The following is an 18,520-nucleotide window of genomic DNA, read 5'->3' as shown; positions in this document are numbered from 1 at the left end:
GACCCCCGACGTTCAGAACAACGCAGGGCACTCTACCTTTGCGTGTCTCGGGCCAACCCAGCCCTCAGACACTGGTGGGGTGTTATGTGGCACGAAGCAGCTAAATCCGTTTTCGGGATTTTGCTGTACTTCGTTACGTACCACAAACCTAAGTTGTTTCTGATAGAACACAAGGGTCGACTTGCCTTCGCTGAGCAACCCCAACATCGGGAGCTCCCACTCTCGCATGTAAGGCAACGCGTCGACCAACGGAGGAGGATTAGCGACTCTCCCCCGCACGTGTGGCTTACAATAATGCATTTCGAACATTGCATAAATTACCGAGGCGTGTTAGCATTAGTAGTATTCAGACGTACCATCATATTCCTACGTTTCATGCCCTATTCCGAAATCGTATATTTAATTTTGTCAACCGCTGTCAGGTCTCATCTAACAAGTGGTTAGTTGCAGTTTTTACCTCAGAATGTTATGCTTCTTCTGACTATGCGTCTCACTATAACGTGACTATGTACGCATAAGTTTTGCTTGTATATGTAACCGTGTGTGTTTTGTGACTTGTGTTGTGTTTATGAATATGGGCCTGTCTCTTTAGTGCCTGATGCAAATACACAAATAAAAAAATAAAAAATAAATATAGCTCAGGAATACGCAAACATTTCTTTGCGTCAGTTTTACACGTTATTTTATTGGATAGAATAGCTTAGTAGTTTAGAAATATCGCATTTATTAAATGAGCTATTCAAAAGAACTTTGATCGTACTGTAACTTAAGAAAGGTTCTGTTAGACCTTTCTGGAATATTTCTTAATTATAATTTTTTCTATTTAGTCGTGATATAATGCTTATAGACATACCACCTTGTAAATGAATTCTGGAAAAGAGGGTTGTCAACAAACCGATAAATATCATTTTCATTTTATTCATACCTTGTTTAATTTGTTAACCAGCTGTGCACCTCATATGAAATTTCGTATATCGTAAATCCGTAATGTATGAGAGTGAGACTATGATGTCCACACTTTGCTGTAACTGTTTTTTATTTATGTTTTTGTGTTCGTAAAGTCACGGTTATTTTCCCCAGAGAAAAACCGCCACTCGTCGCAACCTGACGATTGAGTGCTTCGACAAGACAATTGCGCGTTTTTCGAACATAGAACAACTCATTCAGTTTGATGGTGGCATGCGAGAAGACAATTCCAATAGAACCATCTCAGTGAAGATTGGGTGTAACATTGATGGACTGATTGATTGGTTTATTTTGTTGTGCAATATTATAACAGTAAAATCATTAAATGATGCAGTACGCTTAACGAACACAATTGAAACAAAGAAAAATAACAAATGTACACTGCATCTTTGAAGTAAGTAAATCACAACGGGAAGCTGCGAAGTGACCATGACGGTCTTCGAGTCAAGCAGCCATCCTCAGTCAAGTCGATGATAAACATTTAATAAACATTACACTAAAATATCTACACTTACAACAAAGAGTCAAGACAGAAACAAACTTGCATCCATGATATGACAAAATTTGAAGTTCCAATATTACAGTAGGTGTTGACTGTTGATAGGCAACGATTAAAAGCTTAAAGAGTATCAGTCCACATTAGTAAATTACACTGCATTCAACTTTAATATTCTGCAATTAGATAGTTTTTTTTAAGTTTTTGAAATGAGTCAAAAGATTTTTTTTTAATGTCTAGTGGGATTGAGTTCCATATTTTTACTCCACTATACTTGATGCTTCGTTGAAGTCTTGTAGTAGCATACAGAGGAACAAAGTAATTATGATTTTTGATTGAACATCTAGTTGAGCGATTATGAACGTTTGATGTTTTTTGAAGTAATTCGAAAAAGTACAAGGTAAAGAATTATGGTTATATTTAAACATTAATTTAGCAATCTTTAGTTTGTAAATGTCTTTTATTTTTAGAACTTTTACCTGCTTGAAGTATGGCGTAACGTGTTCTGACCACAACCCTCCAGCAACTATTTTTATTGCTTTGTTTTGCAACTTTTGTAGTTTCTCGATATAGCCTATGCTTTGTATGTAGAGCCCCAAATGGCTATTCCATTCATAATATGTGGGTGTATGAGCGAATAATATAACTGCAGTCTAGCATTGAAAGGAAGAAAGTGTTTAAGTTTCGACAAAATACCAACAGATCTAGCAAGTTAGATCTAAGAGCATCAGTGTGTAGTTCGTTTATCAAGCTGTTTATCAAGTAATTATTATTCCAAGATACTTAGCGTGGTCGACGGTTTCTAGCTCAACAGCCTTATAGAAAACATGGAATTCATCAAATTTATTGTAGCCTTTTTTAGGAGGAATTACAAATAGATTGGATTTAGAGGCATTAATGGTCAATTTGTTGGCATTAATCCAACCTTCTACATTAATCCAACCTTCTACTTCTACATCAGACAACTCGCACGGTCGCACCGCTATTCGATCTTGCAAATAGGCTATTAGGTATAATGGTGGTTTAGCTTTGAGAGAGAATTAATTTTACAATATCATAAACAGGTGACTGACATAACTGTAAATATTGGTAGTAATAAGAAATACTGAAATAACTGCAATATGCACTGAGCTAAGTACAACGTATTACTGAAGAATAGATACCAAAGGTGTTAACATTTTGTTGATACGTATAGGTGTAATCACAAGACAAGATAGCGAGCGGCGATAAAAGACAATCAACTCGAATCAAACGTAATCATAATATAAATTCGGTAGGAGAGATTCCCCTCCAGCGAATAGCTGCTTGTTGAGCTGAGGGTTGCGTTGTTTTATTTGAAGTGCCTTGTGAATTTTGGTTTCAAATTCTCATTGGCAGTTTTGAATTATTTTAAGCAAAGGAACACCTTAATTTGGCAGATATCAATAAACACAGTGCAATTAAAGACCATATATATGACTGCAGTATTCGTTGTGTCGTCAATTCTACATCAGATTTATTTGAAATAATTCGAAACTGTTAATCAGAATTTGAATACTATTGCTACTAGCCATAGCTATTGCTTTGGAGTGGTTTGCTACAATGATATTTGCCAGGTGCCGCTGAATGGAGAGCAAGCTTTGAAATGCGTCACTCAAGTGCACACTCCGAGATTCGAACCTGCGCTGCTTGACTTTTGCAGTTTTACTATAGCCTAATTGATTTAGTAGTAAGCTAATGTGCAAGCAAGTACCGCCCTGTAGTTCATTTGATTATTGTACCGTCGGCTCCAGCTCGTGTCCGAGCATTGGCTTGTCTTCAAATCGAATTTGGCTTTGGAGGCCCAGTCTAATACGTAGACAAAAGGCACATTGTATGGAGGGTGGGGGCGTGGTAGTTTTAGCTTTTCTTTTCTAATGTTTCGTTTTTCTTGGGCTTTTTGAATCCTATTTTTTTCGAAAATTTCCATGCCTTCCCTAGTTCTTTTTCTCCAGAGTGATCTGTCACTAGCAAGTTGTTCCCATGAATCCAAAACACTGTTTGCATGGTTGAGGAAGACTTTCAGCTGATCTTTGCATCTTATTTTTGGTCTTCCGGGGGGTCTTTTCTTTGTCTCTAGCTCACCATAAAGCATTATTCGAGGGAGCCTCGTTGGGTCCATTTGCATGAAATGTCCTGTCCAGCGAAGGTGGTGTTGCAATGTGGTGGCTCCTAAACTGGGCAACCTAGCGCGATCAAGGATTGCATCGTTGGTGAGACAATCTTCCCAAAGAGTGCCTATAGCATTTGCCTCAGTTTCCTCTGCTGGAAATTTCCAAAAGCAAGTACCGCCCTGTAGGGGAGACTCAGGTAAGTTGGCCCAGTAGGCAAGTTGGCCCACTCTAAATAATTTTTTAACTAAAATAGTTATTGTTACGTATCGTACGCATACTGAGAAAGTGCTGTTGAAACTATCTTATCACCAGGTTGGGAGGCTCTAGCAAGCAGTATAAACATGTGAGCACGATTTTTGTATGAAAAATTATGATTTTTGAAATTTTTGGATTTTAGAATTTTTTAGATGTCGAGTGATTTTTTTCTTACTATATAAGAAAGGTTATTATTTAGTGAGTGCAGCGCTAGAGTGGTTATTAAGGCTCACTTTGACTGTGAAACCGTTGTTAGAAGCTCGATAGTTTGACATAAATTTTAGTTTTTGCAATGTGGTTGCCATGCAGGGAAGTTGGCCCATTTCGTGGGTGGGTACGTTGGCCACCATGGCCAACTTGCCTTCATGAGGTATTACATAGAATGATAATAATTGACTAATTAATACGATGACTTATTTTTGCAAGATTGAAGTAGCCTATCATCAAGTATCCAAAGTAAGTAAATCGCGGCTTTACATCAGCATTAAGCGATCAATAACAATAATACACTTCCTAACATCGTTTTTATGCCACAAATTATTCCTAACCCATATGGTAATAATAGTAGGCTAAGTAGCCTAATCAAGAAAACCAATCGCGGAAATGTGTATCAACCACTTCTCAAGCGACGGTCTAAAACGTACCTCGTTTCGGAGATACATTAAAAAATGTTCCGATATTGGTACCCATGCAAAAATGGGGTTTGTAGCCTATTGCAAACAAGGTCCCACCTATCAGTATCGTTAAGGTGACCAGATCGTTAGGAATAAAGGCATGCCGTTCCAACTACATGATGTTTGATACAACCTTTGTTATTTTCGAAAGCTTATTTGGTGTAGGCTACTCATGTAAAAAAAGTTTACTGAGGTAAAATACAGCATTATAGCCTAATAGTAGATTTTATTATAAACCATACATGAATGCATACATAGAATAATTTATGTACGGTATGTATGCCTCTATAAAACCAAGAAATAATTAGAAAGAAAATCAAATTGGGGAGAAAGAGAACTTTTCCACTGTTTAATATACCGTAGATGGACATGTTTCCCACGTGGCCAACTTACCTTCCATGGTGGGCCAAATTACCCGCACATGAAGGCAAGATGGTCCATTTTATTTTTTTCGGAAAACTTGAAAAATTATATACCTAAGAATGTTTGTTTGATGCAAGAATATGTCCACTTTTAGAGTGATGAATTCTCTACTCTTCAATAGCATTCGCTTTAACATATGTTTTGTTATCAGCTCACAAATTCAAATTTTCATTTTGCTGGGCCAACTTACCCGAGTCTCCCCTAGTTCATTTGATCATTGTACACATGATGGCTAAACACAGGAAGGTTGATGTAGAGTGCGCAATAGCAGCCTACTTAAGAGTCTTGGACTTTAACTTTAAGAAATAAATAAATATAACTCAGGCCTAGATAAAAAAAAAATGGCCAAATTTGAATCTGAAACTGCCTTGTAATGGTGAAATTTATCTTTGAAAACTGACAAGGGGTAAATGAAATGTAAGTCGTTATTGAAAGCAAAAAGCTGTTACTTAAAAAATGACATCTTCTCTGTTTAAGAATAGCCTAAACTATTTCTGCAATGAAACTAACATGCTTTGAAAACTTCTAAACGTTCCATAAAATTTCGTTTTATTGTAACAGCAAAACGACACAAAATATGGAAAATTATTTACAAAAGTAATGCGAGAATGAATTTATGAAATTATTTCAGCAAAATTTCATGCAAAAGTTACGATAAGTTACTTTGGTATGCTTAGCATGGTTGTATTGTTCGCTATGATGGTCGGAAATGAAAACAAACTCAACTAAATAGGTTCAAACTAAAATAAGCTACAGTAGGTTACGCTACAGCGATAAAAAAAAGTAGCTTCAGCTCTTTTAAAAATACACAGTAGGTCCTCAAAACATTTTTCCTCATAACATAGGATTGTTAAAGCTTGGTAGCCTACAACAGTAAATCAATACAGTTAACATTTATGAAAAGCATAGAAAATTGAAGGGAAGCGTACATAGCTGTAGTTACGCTTCAATTCAGTCATGCCAACAGAGCTACTGAGTTCAAAGTTAGTCTTTAAAAAATTCAGATTCCTTCATAGCGTTGCGTGCCAGAAAACTACGTTGCACTTGCAGTAGGCTACTTTGCAAGAGTACAGCAACTTCATCAAAATAAAAGAACTAATGTTTTAAAAATTAAGCTTTTTGAATAAACAAAATAATAACTTACTTAGAATAGCCTAGGCTAAATAAGTCGGCAGGTAATAGATCTATAAATTTGTTTGAATATTTGACAAAACCAGTAAGATTATTATTCAAACGGATATTTTCAATCATTTAATTCTCAATGCACCCGACAAAATTTCACCAAGCTTTGATACTGGAGCGTTTGTGTGTCTGTCAAGCAATTGCGTTCATGGATTCCACAGACACTGTGCAAAGCGTGCAACTTAAGTTCACTGGGAAGAAGCTGCTTTATTTACGGAGTCAAAATGAAATATTGGCAAACATAGCCATCTGCTTCAGAGCACGATCTCTCTACCCATCTCCACTGGTTCGTGTATTGGTCAAAAGTCATGGCCACACAGTTTTTATTTTCACCACGATTCAATCCGGCGTCATCGCCTACGGATGACGTGCGAGGACGCCACATCTGCCACACATTTTTCTGAACGCGAGTGCCGTCAAAATACTCGAACTGCACGCTTCGTACTGACGATGGCGCCATTTGAGAATCAGGTGTTTCTGAGGTTAACGCAGACGGGCCACGTTGTCGCTGGATGCCTATCCAAAACGAAAGAATTCGATTTGTCAGCTTGCTGGCGATGAAATCCTAAAAAGAAAATATTTGCAGCAAGGTATGAACAACCAACTAGGACTATTAACCTACGTTGTGTCAGCTTGTTCATCTGTAACATCTTTGTAGGCCTACTCCCCATAAGTGAATTAACCTACGACATTTTGTCATCTTACTTTTGATTGATGCCGTCATGTTGTGTTTTGTTCATGATTCTCAAGCCTGGGTATTATTAAACCAATTTATAATTTCTCAATTACTTGTATTTGTTTGTTCGATGACGTGTCTAAGTGTCTTCATTTCATATCAGATTAAGTTTCCTGGTAAAAAATGTTACTTCCACCAGAGAAAGTTCGTTTCGAGCTATTTTACTTTCCATTAAACAAAATAAAACTCTCACGACTCTTTAAAATACATTAGGCTATTTTACGTCCATACATGAGTCAATTTGTCCTTGACAATAGCCAAGCTTGCTTGTGGTCCATAGTCATCTGTGCACCATTTTTGAGCTTTGCTCTGACTCAAAGAAGCTTCTCCAATGACGTAACAGTACATTCCGTATCTAAAGTGTCCCGGTGGACAAACTGAGAAAAAAAAATCTTTAAAAATCACTATTTTTTTCTATTGCCCAACATTACCCGATAAAGCCTATTAAGCTGACAAATAAGCCTACAGAATGACTATTAAACCTACGCTACACTATCAATTTTACTAGAAATTTATTTGTAATATAAAGTTTAGAGTCATTTTTTTCCCACCAGAGAAAATGCATGCATGGTTAGGCCATTAAAGCAACTAGTGGGCCAAGTTTGTTTCCTAGTCTAGTGTATTTATACTCCATGAACTCATTATATCTTACCTCGCTGTTCAGTGCCAATGTGTTCCATCAGTTTTGTTTCTAAACCTGCAATATTGGAATAAAGTAATTATGATGAGCGATGTAAAAGAAAACAGTTAATAGCAGCAAGTAGGCTATATTCGTCATAAAATTAACAGTAAACGTGTAGGGAGCAATGTCATAGCTTAAATATGTCAATATTTAAAGTAATTGGAGAAGAGATGGTTAGTAATTCTGTAAAATTCGTCAAATATATTCAATAATTGCAGCCTAAAAATGTTATATGATGAAACGCATCCTTCGCACAGCTGCACGCATATGGTCGGCTTTCAGCAAATAGGTTATTCATATGGGAAAAATCAAATACTTTTATCCCGCCACTAGACTACGCAGACAAAACAGTAAAGCGATTTGTAACGTTGTTTTATTTTTAAGCTGCAGTGGATTTTTTTTTCTTGATATTTTCTTTTTCAAGTAAAGCTTTCATTGATGCACCTCGAGCGTATGATTCAATTTTTGGAACTTTTTGAAGCAGGGCGACTTCTGATGGAGACAAACCCTGTGAGGTAGAGCTTCCGGTTGGTTGATCTTGATCACGTGACCTTAATAAAGTTTTGTATTTTCAGGATTTTTTAAAAGCAACGGTGCTCAAAAATGTCCAAAAATTTCATAACACTGTTTCTTACACACTATAGGCTCACCAACACTCATTTAAATCTTTGCAGCCCTATATGTGCTGTAGATGCACAATATTTGTTTTCTAAATTTAATTGTCACAACAAGGCCATTTTGTCTTTTAATTGTGTTAACATGCATACAATAATGTTCTAAACAAACCTGTACATGTCATCCAATTGGTCAACGTGGATGCTTATGTCCTGCACTTCAGAATACAGATTGTCAAATCTTCTAAAATATTTTTGCACTTCCTCATCTTGCCGCGGAGGTTGATCTTGTGGCGCGCTATCATCGGACATCTCTTCTTTTACTTGCTTACCTTTTCCATCTTCAGGAGTGATAGGTATGGCACATGAACACTGTTGTTGTTGAATCACTAAACAATAGTATAGGCTGCTGAATAATGCTGGACATATCCAACTCTATGCCAAGTATTGATATTGTAAATCAATTCTCAGTTTTTTAACTGAAGTTTTGATAAAGAAAAAAATGTAGCCAGGCCAATATCAAAATGTAGGCTATGCTACTATGTTCACAACAACATGGCAAATAAAATAAAATTACTTTGCACACATGTGGTTGGCCAAAAAACTCTTTGATTTTCCAAAGACGTCTATTGTACTGGATAACTCAAGAAAAGTTAAGAAAGAATAATAGCAAAAGACGAATCAGCGGAAACAATCCGATGGAACATCAGTTATGGGGTGGTTTCGAATCGACGCCATTTCGAGCGTCCCAACAATAATCTTTCCACAACAACAACTGCTTTACTTTGAGATAAATTGCCTCCGTGACACCATAGCAAAACTTAAACTCATTGACATTCATTGTCGTCGTTAGATCCTGAAACGCCGACTGTCAACTCTTTCACCACCACAAGTTATTTATGTTTACGCCCATTACACAGATAGGTTATTTGAAAACAACAGGTTTAATTGAAGATAAAGTTTAACTGCGAGTCGATAAAAGAAAAAGTCATCAAACTCTTTCTGACGCAAACGAAGGAAGTGTTGATCATTATCAGAAACATTTCGCATTGAGATTCGTTCCCAACGGTGCGTACCAGATCGATCAGGTTAGAACCAGTTTCAAGTTTATCTTGTCATTAGATTTTTTTCTGATCAGACATAAATACAAAGCAGAATGTCTCCATTGGTTTGATTATTACAGAGAAGAAATGTTTGTCTTTCCGCACTCGCTAATTACTCATATTAACATGCTTTCCGTATGGCGCCAATCTGGTTTTGCGTGACATCACAATAAAATCATAAGGAATACATTTTGAAATGGAAATTTTTGACTGGGTGGGATAATGCAAAATAAAGAAAAACTAAACACTAAAACTGAATGTTCAGGCAAAATCGACATTGTTTTTACGTCTACTAATGCTCGACAGACGTCAGCTAGGACGACTTGCTAACCAGACAGAAAAGTCTGATGTATTATAGATGAAATATGATGAATTATTGATAGACGCGATGCAAAGATGTCTTAACTCCACCCCTGTGACCAACAATATCGAAAGCTTGAGTCTCGTCTTGAGACTTGCAGCTTTGCACCTTTTCATGCCAATCGAAACTTTTCATATCTACACGATCTAAAACAAGTTCAAGCTTCATTTCACATCTAACCGATTCAATGCCAGGAAATAACGATTCAAAATAATAACATAACAATTGTGTCGTTATTAGACCCATTAATGCTTTTAAAATAATTTATAATTATGCAAAAGCACACATTGGTTGCATTTACGTTGTCACGTTTCAATTTGCCTTGGTCACCTACCAACTGTATAATATTGGAGTTGTTAGAAGCAAAACTATTTCTAGTGAAAAATCTTTTATTTTCATTTCGATTCGTTTCGATGTTCAAGCGATTTCATTTCTTTGTGCAGTCGAAACCATAACGAAACGTCAACAAACGTTAAATTAACGTAAAAAAGGCTATTTTATTGTCTGGGAAGTCTTAGTTGTTCATTTTTTTCCAAAAATACATGGGTTGGTAAGTTTGCAAACATGAAACAGGAGTAGAAGCTCTTGGCAGCAAAACCAAGCTCCAAACATTACCATTGATGTAGCAAAGCTTACTACGGACACTTTACAACTTATGAAAAGCTTTTTTTTCTTTGTGTACAACTGTGTCAGGAAGGCTTAACAAACCTGCCATTACTCAGAAAATAAAAGCAAAAAAGTAATCACAAAGTGTTACACAAAATAATGTATGACCACAAAAATCAATGACTTCAAAATCTGATCGCTTAATTGCGATGCAAAGTAGAGGAAGAAGACCTTGATGCACGCAATCGATACTCGGTCGGTTTGAAAGGACGCAGCTGTGGATCAATACCACAGTAGAAGCAATGTTGTGTTATTTTGAAACGCATCGAAGCAAATTTGGTTAAGTAAAGATTTAAGTCAAAAAGTTATACAACAAAACTAATTTCTTGTGTCTTTGCACATCTGGCATAAATATACTACGTGGTCAGACCACTGGCCATCAAAACCTGTGTTTTTGAAAAAAAAAATTCTAGAGCTATAGAATACCGTAATACGTTTTATAGTTAAAAACACACAATATTGATCCTAAATTTAAAAATAATGTGAGCTTTTTTTAATAGTCAAGATTGTTATGCCAAGGGACTTCAGCTACTTTAAAATTTTATCAGTGAAATTAAAATGTTTGTGCGATGCAGCCTGATATGAAGAGTTGGAAAACTCATAAATGCAGTTGCAGATATCTTGTGAAAACAGAATTGACCTAAAAAAAGTAATCCAAGACCCTTAAAAAAAAAAAAATTGGTGATTTTCTAAAATTTTCAAATACTGGTAGCTTAAACTACTAGGCTATATTGCCTATATAGCAATCAACAGCAATGAATAGTAGCCCAGTTCATAAAATTCTTAATAAAATACAATGAAAACTTTTGATGCAAACAAAACACTACTTTTTTCAATTAAAATAATCTTTAATAAGTGTAAATCTTTGTTTAAAATTGTTTGTAATTAAATTGCTATAGTTGTATTTGATTAACAATATTTTAATGCATTCAGTTAGCGTTCAAAATTCAACATCAAGCCTCATATCCTACTATAGCCACTCCAGGGATAAGAGGAATCAACTTTGTGACTTTCCATTGTTTATTTTGACAAAGTTAGATAATAACGCGATTAAAACATTCACTTACCTAGAAATACAACTGATCCCATCAGAGCTAGAACAAACAGAAACAAGCTGACAATGCAAATTTTCACCCATCCGGCAGTTGGTTGAGGGGGCACACGATAAGGGTTGGATGCGGTGTCCCTGTTTTTTAACATGGCTTTTGTCGAACTAACCTTTTTGCAGCTTCTGGCAGAAAGTTTCTCAAAAGATGATCTTATAACTAAATCGACTGTCTGCAAGAAATTATACGTGGATTGTAAGCATATCAACAACATGTTTTTTTTCAAATTTACCTTTAAAAAATCATAATCTAGAATTTTCTTTAACTTTATGTTTTGAATTCATTGTATCGCTTGTTCTTGTAAGCGTTATTTTGGAAAATATGAATAAAAAAAGCTTATTAAGCTGAACCAAAATATGCGCCTGTAACCTGTAAGACATAAGTTATCAAAAACAAACTAGTAGACCTAGACTAAAATTACTGACTGTAAACAAACGAAATCTGATCTGAGAAGAACTTGCTCTGAGGTTCAACTGATGTCAATGTCATTGATTAATTAGTTTTTAATCTTCCAAAAGCAAAGGATTGGATTGGTGCATTTGGAATGCTTGTGCATAGCTCGCTTGATTACATCGCTAAAACGTGCGCAAAGGAAATCATATGAAAAATCAGGTATAACCAACCCATTCAATGCTCTTGGTGTTTCACGTCTGATTTGATGAGGGGATAAATAAAATGCGTTTGAAAAGCAAGTGGATGCAATTTGATTTCAAATTTTTATGATAAATGTTACCTATAGGCTAATGCCTACATCAAAAGTCAAAACGAGGCTTGTAGATTACAATAGACCTCCTGTAAATGTAAGCCTGCAATTTACTTCCAAAGGTAGTATGACCTCAATTTATGGTATTAAAGAATGGCCTAGATCTGATATTGTTGTTGAACAATAATAATATAAAACCACAAAAAGAAGTTTTCTACTAACTTTTCTGTCTTCCAAAATCACGACTTTTTGCTACAATCTCGTATCTTCATTTGTTGAATAACGGCAGTTACGTCACAGCTAAGAATAGACTTTGCGTAACAGAGCCTTTGCCTATGCAAAACTCCTCAGTCGTTTCGTACACCTTCTGTCAATATAAACAGGGCACTAGAAATGATCTCATGATTTATTCATTTCAAACGCGATCAGAACTGTGCTCTGTTGCGACAGACAATGGTGGACGTTAGCATAGCTTGCCACCGAGAGAGAATGGGGAAAATCACGTCGGTCAAAGCGTTTACAAGCCGTGAAATTGCCTTCGGGATTAACATGTTGATTGCCTGATAATTGACAACTTGTCTCAGTCGCAAAAACGGCAGGACTATTCAGAGATCTTTCAACATCAGTGCTTGTGCAGTTCTCCACTCAGTGCCAGTATTACTACGTAAGAAACAAATTGACCTACTCAGCTTACGTCTGTGATTCAAAGCCACAATAGTCTCTTCTAAATTCACTCTTTAAGAGGCTTTCCTAAGGTGAAGAAAAAATGTTCCCTCTGCGAATGAAAAGTAAAGGTGAATCACACTTTTGATTTCTGGAGTAGCTAAAACCTTTACACCTGTGTCCCTGATGGTGGTTAACGATTCGAAATGCTGACAAGAAGCAAAAGAAATCAATATTCGTGCAAACTTTCAGACATGTGATTGACTGTGTCACCATTCACAGCCACGTAGGCTACCCCTGAATGCGCATTGAACCAACGTTCTTTTGAGTGTTTCTCACCACTTACCGACGCGGCTGACAGTAATTCAACAGTGTTGATTTGTTGAAACACAATATAACGTCGTTTCAACAAACAGCTGTTTTTTGTTAAGTCTCAAATCTGCAAACTTTAAAAAAGCGTCTTCAGCATTAGGCCTACTATTTGCAGTGCTGCGCTATGGCCAATATGTGTAGGCCTTTAAACCAGGGATATCTAAAGAAGGGTATACGAAGGCTTTTATTACGTCTGACAATAGAAGGGCTTTTGTTTATCGTAAATAATCTGTGTTTATCATAAAATGACAATTGGCACCGATAGTAGTTTAATAAATCTTATTATGATAACTTGCATTGCGCTATTAACATCAGGCCTGGGTTTGTTGGCTCTTTCTTTGTTTCCACAAAGATAAGAGTTAAACTGACTGGTAAAGCGGTGGTCGAATATATATCATCATATGTCTATAAACCAGTGTCATCTTTTTTTATAACGCTCCAGTCTCATCAAACCCAAGCATTCAAAAATGAACAAAGGAAAGGAATAAAATGTCTAATGTACATGGTTTAACAGCAATTAAGTAACTTCAATCATCACTATATCTCTATGTATTAATCAATCAATTGTTTCGAATTATCTTACGCTGCCTTCGCCTTGTAACGCTGTTCTTGCCCGCTCGGATCAACCTCGCTCTGCTTTCAACGCATTGATCAACACGATCCCCTGATCAACTCGATGCAGCCTCAAAATTTCCACCCCAATTTTCTACTTTTTCCTGGTAATGTAGCCTATCAGTGCCTCTAGTTTCAATCGCTAGCCTCCCCGACCCAGCTGGGCGAACCTGCGTCAACGTCTGGCCAGTGCACATCCGTGCTCGCCGAATCAAAGCTTACTCTTCTCCAGTGAGTATGTATTACAATCCCACCTATATTTTTTGTTTCTATTGATTAATCGAGCCTCTGCTCCACATTTTTATTTGAATTTTGTTTGCCACGAGAACCAAATTATCCTTAAATAGTTGGTTTGGTTTGGTTTTGAATCTTTATCCTCGGACTGACAAAGCCTTGATAGGTTATTCCTGGTACTTGTTCGCATACTTGTAGAGGCACTTGACGCAGGGCCGGTTACCGAGATTGGCAGAGTGAAGTTTTCCGATTGTTGAAGTCTTGTTGCCGAGAAATTATTCCATTCACTAGGTGCCGCTGAATGGAGAGCAGTCCTGAAATGCGTTGCTCAAACGCACACCCCGAGAGTCGAACCAGCGCCGTGTGAGACCCCAATTTTATCCGCTCTGTCTACTGGCAGACCGGGTATAAGAGTCAAGTACCTGCGCCGAGGTCGCGTGAGGGAGACGTGGGCGCCGCCCGGCGGTCAATTACTGCCGGTTCCAGCGTCCACACGCGACGGGTCGCCCGGCCCGTCGCAGGCCATCTTTCTGGGCAATGCAGAAAGAGCCTGTCTCCCTGGCCCGCTCCGCCATTCTAAATTTGCGGACGGGTCATGTAACGTTTTCGATCCACACTCTCCCTCCACAGGTACCTCGACTCCCCAGCCTGGCCCCCGCGACCTAAGCTGGTGGACTTACCCCTCCGGGTGCATCGTCACCCCTAAATCACGCCGCTCCCCGCCGCCGCGGGGTGTGGCAGGCCGGTTTTCTAAAGTCTTCGACCTGGCTATGTTTGTTTGTGCTCTCTCGCCGTGTCAATTATTTGTACCCGTGCGCTGTTGATGCAAATAAAACAGTTTAACACTAGTGGTGCGATACTGACGAGCCCAGCCTCATGGGCGAAACACGGTGTCTATCGCTGTCAATTCTTGCTACAAATCGGCTGCCGAGAAACATATCAGGCCTGGGTATTCACTGCATGCTCGTGGTTGCTTGTTAATTCAACTACCCATATACTTGCTTTACATCCAGCCTACCGCATCAGGCTTTGTTAAAAAAACAGCTTACTGGTAACTTTTCAACTGTCTTTGTAAACAAGTATTGTTTAACTATGCGCTACGTAACATTTGCTAACTGTCTTCTGTAGCTCATTGTACCAGCTGCACAACAAAACTTTCTATGATTTTAAAAAGAAACACATGTTTAAAGCACTACAACCTGCCGCCCTGGTAGTGTCGAACTGTCGAGAATAAGGCAATCGCTTCGAGCCTTCGTATCCCCTTCTCTAGATATCCCTGCTTTAAACACATAGTTTTTATGTTTTAAATTTTAATACCTGTTTAAAAACAAAGCATTTTCGCAAAACTTGCAATCCTTCCTACTAATCGGCCAATAAAACAGAACCAATTTTTTCTTGTCTGCAAGCAACTGACGCACTGAGAGCGTCACCAGATGTGTTATCTTATAAAAAAGATAAGAAAATGTTTAGAAGTCTTAAAAACAACATTACAATAGGCTACATATCTTAAAATGCATCTTTTTAGTCCATTAACCACTGCTACCAATTCAAGCTCAATACTGCAAAATTAAAATGCCCATTTCAGATGGTAAAAACAAAATCGCCACAAAAAGGACTGCGCACATGTAGGATAGAATAAGCAAGAATATGAGACGGCCTATCGCCTATTTGATAACAGTTTATTAAAACATAGGCTCTTTAAGTTTTTACTTTCGTTTACCTTTTTGGTGAAGACTTAAAGACAACACTTTGCTTTTCCCAAGTGTTTTTGGATCAAAATTTGGACATTAATTTTCTAGTTTGTTTATCTGGCTTCAGTAAATCTATCCCCGTAATAATTATATTCGAGTTTGGTTTCGGCTGAACATGTTTGGTTTAGAATGGTACTACACAGAGCGTGTTATTTTTTGGGGGTTTTGCGGTCATTTTAACTTTCTCCTTCATTGGTGGACAGGGCCGTTGAGAGGATAATTTGGGCCTGGAACCAATGAGATCCTCAGACCTCAAATCAAGACATCTCTAAGAAAAACGCATTATATCCAACTGTATCCAAAACATATGCAGTGGTATATTTAAGTTCCCGGTCCGCTTGAATCCAAAAGTACCCCCTGGACCACCCTGTCAGAGCAACCAATCAACCAGCTGCTGTTGATGGATTGTGACTTGTGAGAACATATTCTTAGGCAAAGAAAGCACCTTGGGAATAGCCTTATTAGCAGTTTCACGTGTAGGACTACCCTTTGAAACTTTGATACACGCCGTCACTGATTGATTGAATCTTTATCCTCGGACTGGGAAAGCTTCTTGCAGAACTTAAGTTTGGCAGTTTCGCATACTTGTAGAAGCTTTGAATCACTGACGCAGGTTCGGTCACCAAGATTGGCGGAGTGAAGTCACTGAAGTTGACACTTATTGAAATCTTGTCTGCAAATTGTCCTACACATAAGGTGTTGCTGAATAGAAAGCTGTTGTAAGCGCAAGACTCATTTGAATCATCGTTGTTTGGTTTTGGCTCTTCTTGGTTTATAGGTCTAGCACAGGGATATCTAAAGAAGGGGATACGAAGGCTCACAGCGATTGCTGATTCTCATGACACTAGAAGGGCGGTAGTTTGTAGCGCGTGAAACTTGCGGTTCTTTTTTAAATTGCAGAAAGTTTTGTAGTGCAGCTGGTACACTCAGTGACTCAGCTACACAAGCGTTATGTAGAACATATTTAAAGAATACTTGTTTGAAAAGACAGTTGAAAGGTTACCAGTTAGCTGGGTTTTTTTTTGACAAAACCTTTGCAGTTGGCTAGGTGTAAAGCAAGTATACGGGTAGTTGAATTAGCAAGTGATTATGAGCATTTATTGAATATCCATAGGCCTGGTGGTAATAGTGCAATGCAGGTTGTCATAACAAAGTTTATTAAATTACTATATGTGCCAATTGACATTTTACCATAAACAGAGATTATTTAAGATAAATAGAAGCCCTTCTATTGTCAGACGTAATAAAAGCCTTCGTATCCCCTTCTCTAGATATCCCTGGTTTAGCACCCTAGCTTTACAGATACGGTATCGGCAGTAGCGTTGACAGGGAGATATTTCGGACCCGGGAACTTGAGGAAACTACTTCGTATTCGTTGGATGGCCTATAGCGTTTTTAATTTGGAACTCGAGGATCTCATTGGTACCGGGCCGAAACCACATTTACAACAGTCTTGGCTATCGCACGACAAAGATAGGGGGCAATGAAGCCAATTATAAAACTGTGTTTTGTCTAGTGTCACTCTATAAAAGTTAAAGCTTTTTTACATTTTTTTAAATCTAGGGTATCATATGTACCAGGCAAAGTTGTAAACATTAACCCACCATAACTTATACCATCTGTGTTTCAAGCAACAAAGAAAGCAGCCCATAGGCCTCTGTTCCAGACAATTGTTCACCTAATCAAACGTCATATAAAAACCGTTCAAGTCTACTGAATCTTACGTCATGGAAATTCCTAAAACATGAGCCAAAATTGCACCATCGTTCGTAAGACCTGTGTCAAACCTGTTTAAATTTGAAACCTGTTTAAACATGAAATATTGCGTCACACGAACTGCTGACGTGCCTTTGAGTTATCACAAATTTTTCTGATTCATTCTTGTTGTTTGTTGGTCGCACATTTAACTGGTTTATTTAGTGCTTGCTAGCTGGACAAATTCTCCGTCTTTTATCCAAGTAATCTGTTCTGTAGTGACAAGTTTTAGTGGTGTACGGCGTTGCATCTAATTTTCGATAGCCGCGGGCTAATTTTACAGGAATACACTTTTTGAATAGACGTTTCGAGGAGTGTTTCTTTTTCGGTCACTACATGCAGACAAACGGATCCGGGAACTTTATGTTACAATTTTCCCACGAAGAGATTATGGTTTACCGCTGTGACCAGCCTCCTCTTAAATTAGTGAAATGACCCGATGCCAAGTGCTTGCCAGCGAAGCAGCTGACTCGATTAGCCGTTCTAAAATTTAGTTTTTATAGTGCTATTTTTTTCTCGTATTGTTACTTGTAGGCTACCGTCCTATTCTCACAACAGACGAAATAAAAGTTTTCTCTCTCTTGTGGTCTCAGTTCAGTGTCTGTCACTACCACCTACTTTATATACAGTATTTGGTTAATTTCAGCCATTACCGTACGTTTATTAACCTGTATTTCCACCATAACCGACTCCTATCCGTTTTCTATAAAATAGATATTTTACTTTTTAACACGTGTTGCTGAAGCAATGTTTTCACACGATTACTTGTCAGTGCAGGCTAATACTGTAGCATAGCGTCAAATTGACGGCGTCAACGTACAACACTGCGTAGTAGCCCGTACCGACGAATTTTCTAGCCGTTACGGCTGACCATAAAACTGTTCTTTAAAAAATGCTTAGACTCACCCCATCCTTTTTCAGACGCCAGGAAACGTTGCAAAGCCACTAACACCACTGCACACATTGCATCAACCGCCGTTGAAAAAATGTAAAAAAGCAACTTTTCTCGTTGGTAAGCAAAGCAACTTTTCTCG

At 37.8% G+C, this 18,520-nt stretch overlaps 1 protein-coding gene across 1 annotated transcript; it reads right to left on the bottom strand.

Moving 5' to 3' along the window:
• Positions 1-5,507: 5,507 nt before the first annotated feature.
• Positions 5,508-12,395, bottom strand: LOC145779686 (uncharacterized). Its single transcript, XM_082591326.1, has 7 exons — positions 12,322-12,395; positions 11,358-11,568; positions 8,333-8,549; positions 7,991-8,097; positions 7,517-7,561; positions 7,096-7,241; positions 5,508-6,693 (listed from the first exon to the last, which is right to left on the bottom strand). The coding sequence occupies exons 2-7, from the start codon at positions 11,488-11,490 to the stop codon at positions 6,340-6,342; spliced, it is 1,002 nt and encodes a 333-aa protein (XP_082447452.1). The 5' UTR covers positions 11,491-11,568; positions 12,322-12,395; the 3' UTR covers positions 5,508-6,339.
• Between the last annotated feature and the right edge of the window lie 6,125 nt (positions 12,396-18,520).

This window comes from Aplidium turbinatum, chromosome 1, assembly GCF_918807975.1.
Source record: "Aplidium turbinatum chromosome 1, kaAplTurb1.1, whole genome shotgun sequence".
Taxonomy (NCBI): Eukaryota; Metazoa; Chordata; class Ascidiacea; order Aplousobranchia; family Polyclinidae; genus Aplidium; species Aplidium turbinatum.
The sequence above is the reverse complement of the archived record's forward strand: the minus strand, read 5'-3'. Positions and strand labels throughout refer to the sequence as shown.

Excerpts from the sequence above, each read along its gene's own strand:
- LOC145779686 (XM_082591326.1), bottom strand. The coding sequence starts at position 11,490 with ATGTTAAAAAACAGGGACACCGCATCCAACCCTTATCGTGTGCCCCCT. Across the intron at positions 7,562-7,990 it reads AATTGAATCATACGCTCGAG|GTTTAGAAACAAAACTGATG; the intron begins GTGCATCAATGA and ends CCAATATTGCAG. Across the intron at positions 6,694-7,095 it reads TCAAGGACAAATTGACTCAT|GATTTCATCGCCAGCAAGCT; the intron begins GTATGGACGTAA and ends TTTTCTTTTTAG.